Source organism: Tetrao urogallus (genome assembly GCF_951394365.1).
Source record: "Tetrao urogallus genome assembly, chromosome: 8".
NCBI lineage: Eukaryota > Metazoa > Chordata > Aves > Galliformes > Phasianidae > Tetrao > Tetrao urogallus.
In genome coordinates this window covers 19,596,508-19,610,845 of record NC_136821.1, presented here as the reverse complement: position 1 = coordinate 19,610,845, position 14,338 = coordinate 19,596,508, and the positions used below count along the sequence as shown (strand labels likewise).

Below are 14,338 nucleotides of genomic sequence, written 5' to 3'. Positions count from 1 at the left end.
TTCCAAGCTTATATTCACCTCCTAAAGTATTTTAATTGCAGCTTCATAACTCACATGCAGTTATGGTTTGCCAGAAGTCTGTAGTCAGGAAATTTTCATTCTCTCTTAACTAAAAGGAAGTATCACAGAACAAAACAAACAAACATGAAAAATAGCCATCCTCAATCATAATTTTTGCACTTTTTATTATTAATCAAAGAAATCCTAAATTCATAAAGTAGTAACAATGGTAAGAAATACAGACCAACAAGTTAGGTTGCTCTTAAACTGCAGTACTACATTTTGGTTATAGAGAAACTACTTTTTTCTGGAATTAAGTTCTCATCATAAAAGAGTTGAAATGTGTATGCACAAGACTTCAGTTTCTGCTTTATTTATGCTGTGATGATACTGACATTGTTGCCCTGTCGCATTTTTTCCATTGTACCACTGATAATAAGTGTCTGTGGTCACTGTGCAAGGATTTGTAAGTTATGAGAATGGTATCACTAATCATTTCCTCATATGGGCTTTAACAAATCAAAGATATATGAATTTCAGAATAAGTCACATTGAACACCACAACACAATACATAACATAAAAGCTTCCCTAGAGAAAAATTATTTGCTTTAGAGATATTAAATGGGATAAGAACATACCATTGCTACTACTTCCATTGCTAATATGTTTTCAGGGGAATTTTCTCAAATAATTTTGTCTGTTTTGAATACACTGCTCACCATACCTGAACTGCACTTTAGGGAGGCGTCGGGATTAGTACTTACCAAGGTAATATTACCTTGAAAACAAAAAAGTGAATTACACTGTTCTCTATCTCCGACTAACCAGTAGAGTTATTTTGTGTATTGCATAATTTTGCATTCTTACTAAAAGCAAAGTTCCAGTCTCCCCAAAATAAACCACACCAAACATGGAGCATTTCACTGCAAACAAAAAGCACCATAAAGCTTTACTGTGGTCTCTGACTGACCCCTGCAGTATCTGTGACACATTCTAAAATTTCATAAAATTTGACATTTAAAAATTTTTTTGCTAAAGCTCCCCACGCTTTCAACATGTGGCCTTTTTAAGAGCATCAAAAACTCATCAAGTCAGTAAAATTATTAGAAACATTATATCAGTGATCAAAGAGCAAATGATGTAGGTATTTTTGTTTTAAAACAGCTTTAAGCATACTTTTAAATTCAATATTTTAAACACAGGAACTTATCCTCTACTCCCCCTGTATTTCTGATAGGACACTAACACCTCTAAATGCTTTACAGAAAAGTCATATACATAACAGAAAGGACTTTGCTTTTATCACTTAAAAGTGAATTTAGAGAAAAAATTTTTTTTCCTTAAACCTCTGATTGGATTTATTACCCTACACCAGGACTTTGTAAAACACCTACATGAAAAATTTCTATAACATATGTTAAAATAGATCAATAAATAAAAGAGGGTATTTAAGCTCGTAAAGCCAGGGCACAGAACTGTAACTCAGTTTCTACAGGGGAAGTGCCACAATCAGTATCTATTTCTTAAAATTAAGTGCAGCCACTAGAGCAGCACCTTCCGGACACCATTTTACCATCTGACAGTTCTATGGAACACCTAAACTTGTGCAGCTGCCATTTAAAAATGGGCAATACAAGTGCAGTACAGCACAGGCCAAGCCAACAGCATACCTTGAAATCCCCAGAATATTTTTCCAGCTATGCTTACGAAAACAAACATATTGAAATCTTAGCACAGCAACATGTTGATTGAGTTTTCTCAGCACGAATACCCAAGTACACACAGTGTAAAGAATAAAGACCTCCTGCTGTATGCTCTCTAGAAGGAAAAGTTTTTAAGGGAACTCAGACATAATCAATTACTTAAAGTGATTTTATCCATCTGCCTATATAAATTCCTTATAACTGCTAATGAAACCAGAGTAAAGCAGAATAATTTAAAACCAGTGCACAGTATGTATGGGTGCACTCTTTGCAAATGCAGGCAGTAACTGCAAGCTTGAGTGTAAGACAGCAACACCTGCAGCATGTATACAAATTCCAGTGGAAACTCCACCTAAGTTACTTCATTAGAAGACATGAAATAAGAAATTAATTTGGAAGCCCATAAGAAAGCAATACAGTAGTGTGTAGTCACACAGTCAAAATAAAAGACTTTCCTTTTTGTGCAAACTAACTTTAAAGCATTATTCCTATGCTTAGGCTACAAGTGTGCTTGCATTTCATTATTAACACTTAAAATATTAAATCCCTGTTCTGCATAAACTACAAATAAATCTGAACTTACCTCCCAAAGTGCTTTGAAGTCCTTCTGCTCAATTCGAAGGAGCTCGCTATATTCTCTGGTAACGATGGTAGCATGGCGAGGAGTGTTATCCAGAATGGACTCTCCAAAAGCAGTTCCTATTCCCAGAGTGCATATTGTTACAGCATCCTTTGAATTAAAAAGGACATATTAAAGACCCATAAATCCTGGAGAATTAATGCCACATTTGCTAACAGCACCACCTTAACATATTTTAGCAATTTTCTTTTAAAAAAATTTGGAGTACCAAACAAAGAAAGCTCACAATATGCTGGTTGGTAGCACACAAAGTTTCAGTGTGGAAGCAAGAACTTCTGTCTTCTATGACCACCAGTTGGATGAGAAATATCTGGCTGCAAGCAATAACCTTCACCTCTGGAAGAAAGTTATGATCTCTGTTTATCTATCTTTAAATATTCTGTAAAGACTGCTGTGATGACAAAATCCTTTAGAAATATCAGAGTGATCAGAAGGTAACTAGTGTCAATAAGGCAAACTTGGAACAAAAATTCTTGCCCAGTATAGTATACCTTCATCAAAAAGGAAATTTATCTTACATTTTCTTAGTAATAAAAATTATTACAATACACTCTTCCATTCATAATGATTTGCCTGTTGATTAAAAACAAATATCAAATTCACATAATTCAGGTATTTCAAGAAAACTATTAAGCTTGAAAACATCCTGGACTAAGCCTGGAGTAATTGGGATGATCCTAAGCACACAGTAAAGGCCACTTCAAAAGATCTAAGAGCACACACCATTCATGTGATAGAAAAATATCTACTTCAAATCTATTGCCCAGGAACTCCTATACGACTGTTCCAGTATAAATCAAGAGGCCCTGCAGGCAAAAGCATTAGACTACTAGAAATTAAATACCTTACTGAATAAAGGTCTTTAGTTACATGCCCTATTCTGTGCTTAGAAGTGTCTTTGTTCCTGAGCACCACACTGTAGATGAGCACAGATCTAAGCTGGACCCTAACTGACTGCCTTCTCAGTAATTTAAAAACAAAAATAGAAGCAGCATTAAAAATCTAAACAGACGTAAGCTGCAGTTTTCTAAGGAAATAGTACATGTGTTTAGACAAATACATAAACAAAAATATGCTAATTTTACTTGATACATCATTAAAAATGTAGATTAATTCCAAAGTGTAAGATTCACATAATGGCTACAAAAAGAGAAGCAGAAAATGTTGTCATTCCATCTACTACTTCATCTTAGATGATAATTCAGGAGAGATACATAAGCATATTTCAGCATCATTTGTGTTTAAGAATTGCACTGTTTTCCTTTCAAGTATCTAATAAGTGGTAATAGGCAAATGTTATTAAGATCAAGTTTGTAGCTTTATAACTGCATTACTAAGACAAATGTCCATAATAGTCCAGTTCCCTGAACCACATCAAATTGCTTTTGCAGATATTACCATATAACATTATCTGTTCAAGAAAACAAAATCAAGACTGTTTTAGAGAAGATCCAGGAAGAATTTACTGGCTTTCAGAAACACACTTAAGGAAAGCAGATATGAACAGGCACTGTCTGAAAAAAGAATATTTGCAGTGAGTACATAAGAAAAGGGTGCCCCTAGAAATAAGCTACAATACAGGTGGAGCACTAAAATTATGCTCAACTTTATTGAGAAAGTTCAGATAGAAGATTTGTTCAGGGCAGAATAACTATCAGTTGTCATTAGGTGGATTTTAAGTCATGTTTACATCCCTAAACTTCTTTCTCCCCTTCTTCTTTTCCCCTGCCTCTGCACCCCAAGCAACTCCATAGAAAACCTTCACTTTTTTGTTTCTTTACAACTTTAAAGAATATACATGCAGAATAGAAAAAGATAAAAGGAGAGACACTGGTTAAGGAACCACTTTCTAAGAGAACATCTGATCAGGCAGCTGTTCGGCCTTAGAAGTTAACACTGAGAAGCATTAGGTGAAGGAGATGGACCAGTCCCGCCCATCTTCATTAAAGAAAAGTTCAGGCTACTATCAAGTGAAAGTTTTTTTTGTTTTTTTTTCTCCTCCACCCATCATCCCTTTCCACAGATATGCAGTTCCTCAACCAAATAAGGAGCAAGCCCATCTGCCTTCCTGAAGGCTTCAGAGATCTGTTTTCTCTCTGCCCTCAACTTACACATCTTTAGCCTCCTAGGGAATCAGGTGTGCATTTCCTATTACACCTGCTAACATTACACTCAAGAATCTCCTGCTGTTCAGTGAAGACTTCAGGAGGATTGCTGGCAGCTCAAAACTCAGTTTGCTGTTGCCCTCCACAATCCCAGAAGCAGCAGGAAGTTCTAGCTGGTGGTAGCCAGCTAAAATTCAAACAGTTCTTTAAAAGGCAGTATTAAAGACTTAAAAAGATGAGATTGTTTCCATTGCTTTCTGTTCTCTGAACACACTGTAAAAATGGTACCATTCAAAGCACAGGCTGATCATACATTCAATTTCATTATCACTAGCAGGTAAGATACATGGTGACAGAGTTCATGTCAGCTATCTCCCCATCTCACCCCAAACCAATCTAAAACAAAGATTTTGTCCAAGCATTCTACAGCTATGAATTAGTAATTTAAGGTTCTGCACGATTCCCTCCCCAGTCATGAGACGCATCCCTGCATACTCTCTTCTCCTGACTCATGACTCTCTACTTTCTAACCTGACATACAAAGATTTTGCAATCTAAGCGAAATGACAGTGTAAGACAGAAACAAAGAAAATTTAAAAATTGACTGATGTTAGGAAGAAAGAAACAGAGTGAAGGTTTTTGCTGTAGTGGGATTTTTTTCAATGAAATTGAAGTTAATATTAATAATATTTTGCATTTAAAGGGAAACTGATGGATCTGGTTGTAAAGAGATGGAAAGCACGGCAGCAAGATCCAGACTGCAGCAAGTTCGGATTTACTCGAATGAATTGTGGGCATAGAAATAAAGAAACTACCTTAGGAAGGCCACAGGTACACAGGAATCTCCAGCAAGACTCCCTCACTTCCACCTAACCCTCAGATGAGGTCTGGGAAGGGGTGGATCCTAGCTCCACCCCTCCCAGTCACTCAGAGGCATTGCATGCACCTGAACTCCCCTGGGTTGCCCCTGCTTTCCCACCAGGTGCTCAGTCACTGATTCAAGCTCTGACTTAGCATTTTCACTATACTTGCTGTAGTGTTTTTGTGTTTGTTTGTTTTTAATTTCATCACTTTCCCATACTTTCTACTTTTATCTCACTTCTGCACATGTCCCTCCAGGACTCCATATCATCTTGATGTTTAACTGCAAATTTGCAAAAGCCAGCATTTTAGAAATTTGCTTATTACTACTTTAACACAGCTCAGCCTGTGTTCAGCCTTCAGCAAAAAATCTCCCTTGATAACAGAGGAGCCAAAGGATATATGTGAAAGTAAATTAAATTTTCTATGAAGTGATCTCCCAGCTCCATAGCCTCCACTGCAATGTGCTTCAGTCCCAATTCAGAAAGGAAATCTTTATTATTCACTACTTTTAATGGTAACACAGCAATATCCTTCCACAGTAGAACTGCAGTTTGACAACACATTAGGTCATCCTCTTAAGCAACAAAGTGATTTGCTTAAAGGAATCGTTACTCCTAGAAAGACCGGGAACAAGTTCTCCTCTAGTTCCTAATTTAAGTATTTGCAGATCAGATTAACTGTACTGTAATAACATTATTTCCATACATTCCCATCTAATCCTATAAATGCATCTGCAACATCTCAGTCTTTTTCCTAGGGTGTCCGGCAGACAATCAAAATTATTTTTCTATATGTTCTTTACATAAGCTAAGTTAAATCAAGATAACCACAATGCTGTGGAACTCAAGCACAGACTAAAACACCTGGCTTCTTACCTAAGTCTGTCTATCCACCCAATCCCTGTATTACAAAAGGTAGAGCAGTTATCATGCTTAAACAAATAACTTAAGACTTCACATTTACACTTCACTACAGACTGCAGTAAAAACCTATGTCTCAGCTTCTTGTAAGTTATCCCCAAAATTCATAATGCCATTTTACATTTACAACACAGCATTGCAAGGACTGTCATCTTGAAATCCTTTCCCTTATTTCCACTTCATCTTATCACATACCTTCTTTATTCTCAGCTTCAGACACGCAGGAAATTCTTTCCTTTCTTATACGGACACTTGTATCTCTTTCTTCATGGTCATTTTTTCCAGCAATACCACTAACTTGTTTGGCTTTTGATCCTCAGCCCTCTGCATTTTCCTACAGCTGACAGTGTTGTACTACCTAAGCACTCACAGCTCCTCCTTCAAAGCTTAGCTAAAGAAGGCTAATTGTTTGTGAAGTCAGTACCTTGCGTTTAGCAGTTTGGTCTGCTTCTAAAATCTAAAATCTTGTCATTTAAAAAAAATCTCCAAACAGACAAATTATCCACAGCCCTGAGCATGCACTGAATCAGCTGGCAAACTACAGCAAAACCACAGATTAAAGTGCTGTTTGATCTTTGTCCTTCATTTCTTCCCAGAAGAAATTTCCTCTAGTATCAGACAAGCATATAAATCTTTATCATTTAGGGTAAAAGTCTCTGAATCAAATCCAGTGAAACAACACTGAGGAATCTGGCAGAGATGTCATACTGATCTTTTTGTCATGCGTTTGTTCCCAGCTTTATTCTGAGACACTACTCACAGTCATCCTTCATAACCTGTTCATTTTCAAAGTAAACCTCAAAACCTAAGCAAAGATGAGGCAGTTGACAGCGTTTGAGACAACACTAAACTAGAAATATCTCTAAAATGAACTTATACTGCTATATATTTTGGTAGATAACAGTGACAAATAAGAATTACATTCAGAATCTGTTCATAACTGAGGGCAGTATCTCTAAACAGAAACAGGCTGCCAATTCTGTTTATTTCGAAGGGTACTTACTATATTTAAACATTTCATAAAGATTTAGTATCTACCAGGTTATTTGTTAAAAGTAAAATGAGGTAAGACCAAGCATTTCATTACACTTACCTCTACACGTGTAGCATGATACTACCTTGAAAATCAAAAACTCACATCCTCCTCTTCAGTCTCTTCTTGACTATTCAACACCCAGAAAATTTGAAAATATTTTGTACAGAAAGCAGACCAACCACCATTCAGGATATACTGGGTAGGTGATTGTAAAATCTATTATAATACCATATATAGTAAATAATATAGTATCGCCCCATTTCAATGACAAATGAATTTACTGCCATGATCATCAGCAGCCAGCATATTTTATTGCCTCAATGGAACGGAAAAACAGTAACAGAGAAATCTGAACTAGTCGAATTCTTTAAGGCATTCAGTAAATAGTTTGATATGATTTTCAAACCAGCCATTTCAGTGCTTAACAGCACCTGTACTGTTCATTATGTATTCTAACACTGCCCTCTTGTGACATAACACAGCTCTGCAAGGAGTCAAAAAGTTTTTCCAAAGTAAGATGAAATTCAGAGTTTATCTATGAGATCCCAAATGTTTATTATTGAATTAATAAATAGAAAAATGCCTCCTATTATGTTAGAAAATCCTAGGTAATGTAAGCATTAACACTGTTTACATGTTTACAAGTTGGTCCTTAGCAGCATTACTAACATTTCCTGCAAATAATCACAGGTGTCTGGATGAGCTTATACATACCAAGATCTTCTATGAAGATATGTTTCATTAGCTTCACTGGAGACTTGATACAATCACACATTTAGATACATTTTCCTGTGCAAGATATGTAACTACATGCCTTGGTAAGAATAAAAGCCATTGAGATACTCCTAGTAAGGATACAACACAATAACTGACTGCTTTCAACAAAAGAAAGCAGCCGATCTCCAAACATAGCTTCATAAGGAGTTAGAACATATTAGCAGCTATACAACATTTATTCTCAAGCTCAATGAAAGAAAGCTCCCTAGGTAAACAAACACCAATTAAAAGAGGGAGTATTACCTCATTTTTAATAAAAAATACCATTGTCATATTTACATTAACACTATACTCAGTATCATAGAATTACAGGATAACTCAAGCTGCAAAAAAACCTCAGGTCATCCACTTTAACTTTCACAAACTTAAACATCAAAAGTTATAGATCACAAATAACTTTTTAACTAATAACAATTTAAGCTAATTAATAAGAATAGCTTCTCTTTTTCTCAGGGATACAAATAGTATTTCCACAATTCTACTTCATAAACAAATAAGCCTAGACCGATTTTTGTAACACTAGTATGTGCAGAAAACTGAAGTAAAAATGGTCCAAGAAGTTGAAGAAGATGCAAAGAAAGCTTAGTAACAAGCAACAAAGGCAGATTAAGGTTTAAGAGACAGAGCGAGACTTGCACTAAGTAGAGAATGAAGGCGAGCCTTTATAAGGACACTTTGTTATGAGCAAGATATCCACTAAAAAAATATTTAAAAATAAGACCTTGTTTCTGGGTCAGAGCATTGCTAAATGCAAACAAACACCACAAGAAAAGCACAGGGCCTGGATTTCTAGGCTCAGGAGAACAACATGTCCATGTCCTGGAAAATAGCAGAATGAAGCTTCTAAGTCCTACAGGTACCCAGATTAAAGAGACCTTTCAAGACTCAATAAACCCCACAGTAGAAGAGCTCAAAATCCCAGAAAGACTGTCCACTACAACTACGAAGGGACAAGAGCCAAAGTTGTGGATCCAAGTTTCTTGGTTCTGGATGTGAAATTAACAATTTCCAGGAGGCACTCAGTCTCTTCTGCAGCTATAGGCCAGCATGATAAACAGGCATAACAAATGAAAAGCTCCTGTTGAAATTTGGTTAATTGTTGCCAGTTAAGAGACCATAACCAGACTAATGAAACAATAATGGAAGTAAAGCAGATCTGAGTTTTATTTTCTTTCCCAGAACGCTTCTGTGAGGACAGCTATTTATTTTCTAGCAATAAACAGCATGAACTAAAACAAAACGCAATCCCTAAAGGCAGCTTTACACCTCTACTTGGAAGGTGTACTTTTGAACACAAGATGATTGAGAAGCCAACCTGTGAGCAAACTTGAAACTTCCTGTTTCTTGGCCAAGACTCTGTCAGTGAGACTATTCAGAGCTCTAGAATCAATATACGTGGTTCATAACCCATGTGTGACTGGTAATGTATCATTTCTGGTACTGACAAATAGTTAGATTTAGCTCATCTTCAACAGGTGTGGAACAGAAGATGGAAGTTGCTGGGAGAGTTGATTATTGGCTCTGCTGTATATTCCAAAAATAGGATGAAATCATTTGTTTTGCAGTACCACCAATCACTGATTCCATGGATACACGAAGCAGCAAACAGCCTTTATCACAAGCAGCTGTCTCCCAAGAACACTTTCTCTTCATAGTGGTAACAGGCCATCTAGGCATGCGCACCACAGGTTAAAAGAACAAAATGAGGAATGGTGTCATTAATAGATTAGTTCCCTTCAAATATTAGGAATTCTTTTCCATCAGCATTAGTGCTATTTATGGCACAAGAATAAAAAACAGCAATTAATAACAAACACGACTTGGCCAAGGTAACTTTGGCTCCTTGGAGCTGCTATTAGAAAATTCATTCCAGGACAGATTACAGGCATTTGAGCACTGGTCATCCATTCCTAGCTAGGACAATGCGAGCAACTCAATCTATCAGTGCTGAGTCCATGGTGCTACAGCATATTTCCTCCATCACCTGGGTTTGCAGTAAGCACAGTAGGAAAGAGAGTTAGTAGGTATTTCAAACTCAAGAAGGACTGGCACTATCCCAGTGAGGGAGCTAAGGTATCACAAGAACAGGACACACTGGAGCTGAAATGAGGACAAGGAACAGGAAGGATATGGCAGGATAAACAGAAAATGGGAGCAAAGCCAGAGAAAATTCCGGGGTCAGATATTATTCGGGGATCCCCACCCATACAACCTCTCCAGCATTAGAATGGTAAATGTATGAGCTGCTCCTTCTAGCAGTGAGGCTGTATCCTATGGCAACTAGACAGTGGTAGAGTTCAGTTCATTGTTCCTGTGAGAAGGAAATGAACGGTTTAGAAATTACTGCACAATATAATTTCCATAACTAGAACTACATGAACTGTATTTCTGTAGTTCCCTGTTGGCAGGAAAATGCAGTGAACCTGAATGAGCAGAAAAAATATTTACATTTCTTAAGAGGCTGAACTGCTCAATCCTCCACCTACTGCAACAAATCAACACTCCAGATTCTTAACTTTCACATTCAGAATGCTCATGGGGATACATTTATTTCTCATTCAGTAAAGAGTATTTGTCTTAACAACGGTGCAGTGCCATCTCTCGGCAAACACCAGATAATATTCCTTATTGCTTCTGACTTGCACAGAAGTGTCTCAAAGTCCAAATATCAACGACAACCAGGCAATGTGGAGAATTGGTCAAACTGGGCTAATTACTCTCTACTATGTCTCTAGGTACTATAATGAAGAGGTTGCTAAAAAAAGTTACATGAAAGCAACTCCTTTTTTATATTATTTTACTGGAGGAAGTTGAAAGACCCAGCATTCACCCAGTGCCCTGATTTGCATTCTAATCCAAATTCACTAGTAATGCTGCACTCAGCTAAGTGAGAACTCCAGTTTTCACCAGTCTACCATCAGAAAGAAGCCTTCCCCAGTCAGTTGAACTTCAGGCAAAGAACTACAACTGTATGTACAGACAGGTGCACTCTGTATTTGAGGAGGCAGTGTTACACTTCATGTGCTTGGTAGCTAAGCTATACCACTAATGTGAAGGCACACAGAGTCACGTCATACGATGGAACGATCCATTTCTAAGGTTTTGAAGCCCCTCCCGAGCTCTGAACCCTAGGACAACTCTAAGGCAGGCACTACTACCTATCCAAGAGCTCTCTAAACAGTTGAGGGGAGATATTTTACTTCTGGGAGAAGCACCAATTCCTAAGCCAGACTTATCCAGTGGTACAAAAAAAAAAAAAAAAAAAAAAGGGCCAGCAGTCACCACTGAGTTACTGCAGATATCCTTCATACAGCTGGTTTTTTGAAAAAACATTTCTACTGCTTTATCCAAAGTTAAAAATTGATATGGCACATCAAGCTACTTGGAAGAAAGCACATACACACATACACACGTGTATCAATCTTTATTCTATAGCTACATTGATCAAACCCCCTTCAATCAAAATAGGTCTAAACCCTAACTATAATTTCTCACAACACATTCTGGGACACAATAATATAAGTATAATTTGGGTAATGGATTTTTTAAATTGACATCCTTTTATTGGAAACTATTCAAAACTCCAATTTCTGTAAAAACAGGAGTGTCAAAATATTGAGTAATCACTTGCAAATTGCTGGTATTTTACTCATTCTTATATTTCTTTACACTGAAAATATATTTCCTCCAGGTTCAACATAGCAGTTCTGATACTCCATTATTACTTTCACATCTTTCCCTTCCTTCAGGAGAGACTGCAGTACGCTGTTAGACTGCACTGTTGGTGGGTTTCTTTTTAACCTCAAACCAAAACTGAATTATATTTCTTGGGAATCAACAACTCACATCTTTAGTTTAACTGAATACAGCACTATGAGAAAATACTAGGACTCCTGTTTCATATTCACATGCAGATCCCTTTTCAGAGCATTTCATTCCAGCTTTCTTGAAATCAACGGCATGATTTGCCTCCATAGAGAAAAGGACCACTGAGAAAAAAAATCTCTGTACAATACATCCCATTGTTTTCTACCTTGATATAACTCCTAAGCTCTTGTTGTACTAGCAATTGGATGGTTTTAATGAAGTGTTTTACCTGGTGGTTGCTTGTATCAGAAACCTTCACATCCAGTGATCCTGTCAGAACAGCATACCAGTTCGACCCAATATCACCTTGACGGAACACTGGAAAAAAGAAATACTGTAAATAAGAGGTATCACCTTACATACAGCAACATTATCAAATATTTTCCCTCATATTGCTATACTGCTATAGTCACTGCTGGCAGTAAAATATTTACTTGTCCAATTGTATTTCCAATGACACTGGAAAGTACACATTTTAGTAAAGTGATCAAGAGACTTCTGAACCAGTGAAATCACACATAACTTCGTTCTTTTCCAGTTTGCTTTTTTTTTTTAACTATTATTTAGTTAACAAATAAACAATAACAAAAAAGTTTTCTGAAAAATGTACCCTTGAAATTTAGAATCTTCAAATACTACCTGCACTGAACTGCTCTCAGAGTTCTGGCTGAAAAACAACTGCAGGACTTTGACACTCAGATATTCCATCAGTGGGATTACAGAGCATCAGAATTCCTATTATTCTAACCTCAGTGCTGTGTACATAAAGAATGTCAGATTTATCTGAGGGGGTCTCAGAATTTACCAAACATTGCTTACAGAAGTTTTCTACTAGCTACACCCTTGGTCTAACTCCAGCAATTCTTATGTTTCTATGACAAGGCAATCACTTCAGCTTCACAGACTCAGCACAACTGTCCAGCTTTATCTGCACTTTGATCACCTGAGCAAGCACAGAGCTTTTGCACCCTACAGAACTATGAAGTTCTGCAAATGTTGTGATTGAAAGCATATGCAATTAGTGATATGCCTCAGTGATATAAGTACACAAAGTACATGTATTAAGGAGATCAATGATACATTTACAGGGGAAGAAGGAGGCTTAAGTGCAACAACTGCTGCTAATCTTTCAACGAAATGGTGGCAGAGTCCTAAATCCAATAATGTGTGTCTTGTTACCATAGATCCACCACATATTGTATTTGTAGAGCAAGCAGAACTTAGTCCTGCCTTCTGCCATCACTAAGACTGTAAACATTTTTACAGCCATTTACAGCATCGATAGTGCTCTCTCAACAATCTCCTAGAAACAATTCTTACCTAAACATCAACTTTACCTACTTAAAATAAATCATTACATGAAGCTTTCTTACATGTGATCCCCTTTTCCAGATTTTCATAATATCCACACAGACATATCTGCTGCAGAAGGTTTGGATGAAATTTCTCAAAGGCTTTCACTTCTTTCAGTCGTGTGAATATTATATCTACATCTTCACTGGAACGTTCCAAAGGTCTGCAAGACAACAAAAGGAAACAGTTCTCAATGGCTTTATCAGAGAAAACTATCCATCTGCATGTACTAAATTCACAAATATTGACATTAGAAGTCACACCATAATATAAATTAACTAAAATCATTTTACAGGTACATAATGAGATCCTTCCAAGGCATCCTACTTTCAGTTATCAACTTTAGCACGATTGTTACTATCTCAACATAGAAGTCCCACTGAGCACAAAATCCTGCTGTAGCAGTATCTATGAAAGTCCACATGATGGTACAGTCTACATCCTGATGAGCTTAGAATCATATACAGTAAAATATATATACTATATAATATATATAGTAAAGTCTATAAGGGAACAGATGCATAGATGTACGAACACACAAGAAGTCTCCAGAACCAGTTCCAAAAACTCATGCTCTCTATCTGGGTAAAATAAAATCTTTACAATTCAAATTCAGTCCAAGCGCTCCTTGGAGCAGGAATTTAGTTACTTCTTTTTGGAATGACTTTAGGAATCCAAATCTTTGTCTCATGAAAGAATCCCAGATCCTCTCCACATTAAGTCTCTGGCTCTTACCTCTCTTATTAAATTAAGTCAAGCAGGAATTAAATGTCTACCTTCATTTATACTCCAACTTACCCTTATTAACTACAGATCTGAATAATAACTCTCTGGTGTATACAGTCGCTTCTACAGCACAGTGATATCCTCTTACCACTTCAAACTACAGCAGCTCCTTTTTCAAATCTCTTCAGGAGGATATTCACCTTTATCTTTTTTAGCTGACAGGTACTAATAAACATAATTCTCTTGTCAAAACCCTTTTAAGATAAGAAGGTGTAGCCAGCAAATAGAATTAAAATCCATTTTTACAAGATCCCTACCCAAACTACAGTAGCACTTGGAACACTGC

The 14,338-nt window shown here is 36.8% G+C and overlaps 1 protein-coding gene across 2 annotated transcripts in view; it reads right to left on the bottom strand.

Moving 5' to 3' along the window:
• RAPGEF4 (Rap guanine nucleotide exchange factor 4) overlaps window positions 1-14,338 on the bottom strand; it is a gene marked incomplete at both ends in the record, with an annotated part of 142,283 nt that overhangs the window by 120,180 nt on the left and 7,765 nt on the right. For both annotated transcript variants that reach the window (XM_079539254.1, XM_079539255.1), the window contains 3 exons: window positions 2,288-2,434; window positions 12,143-12,231; window positions 13,287-13,429. In XM_079539254.1, the coding sequence (XP_079395380.1) occupies window positions 2,288-2,434; window positions 12,143-12,231; window positions 13,287-13,429 (379 nt within the window). The remainder of the gene's footprint in view (window positions 1-2,287; window positions 2,435-12,142; window positions 12,232-13,286; window positions 13,430-14,338) is intronic.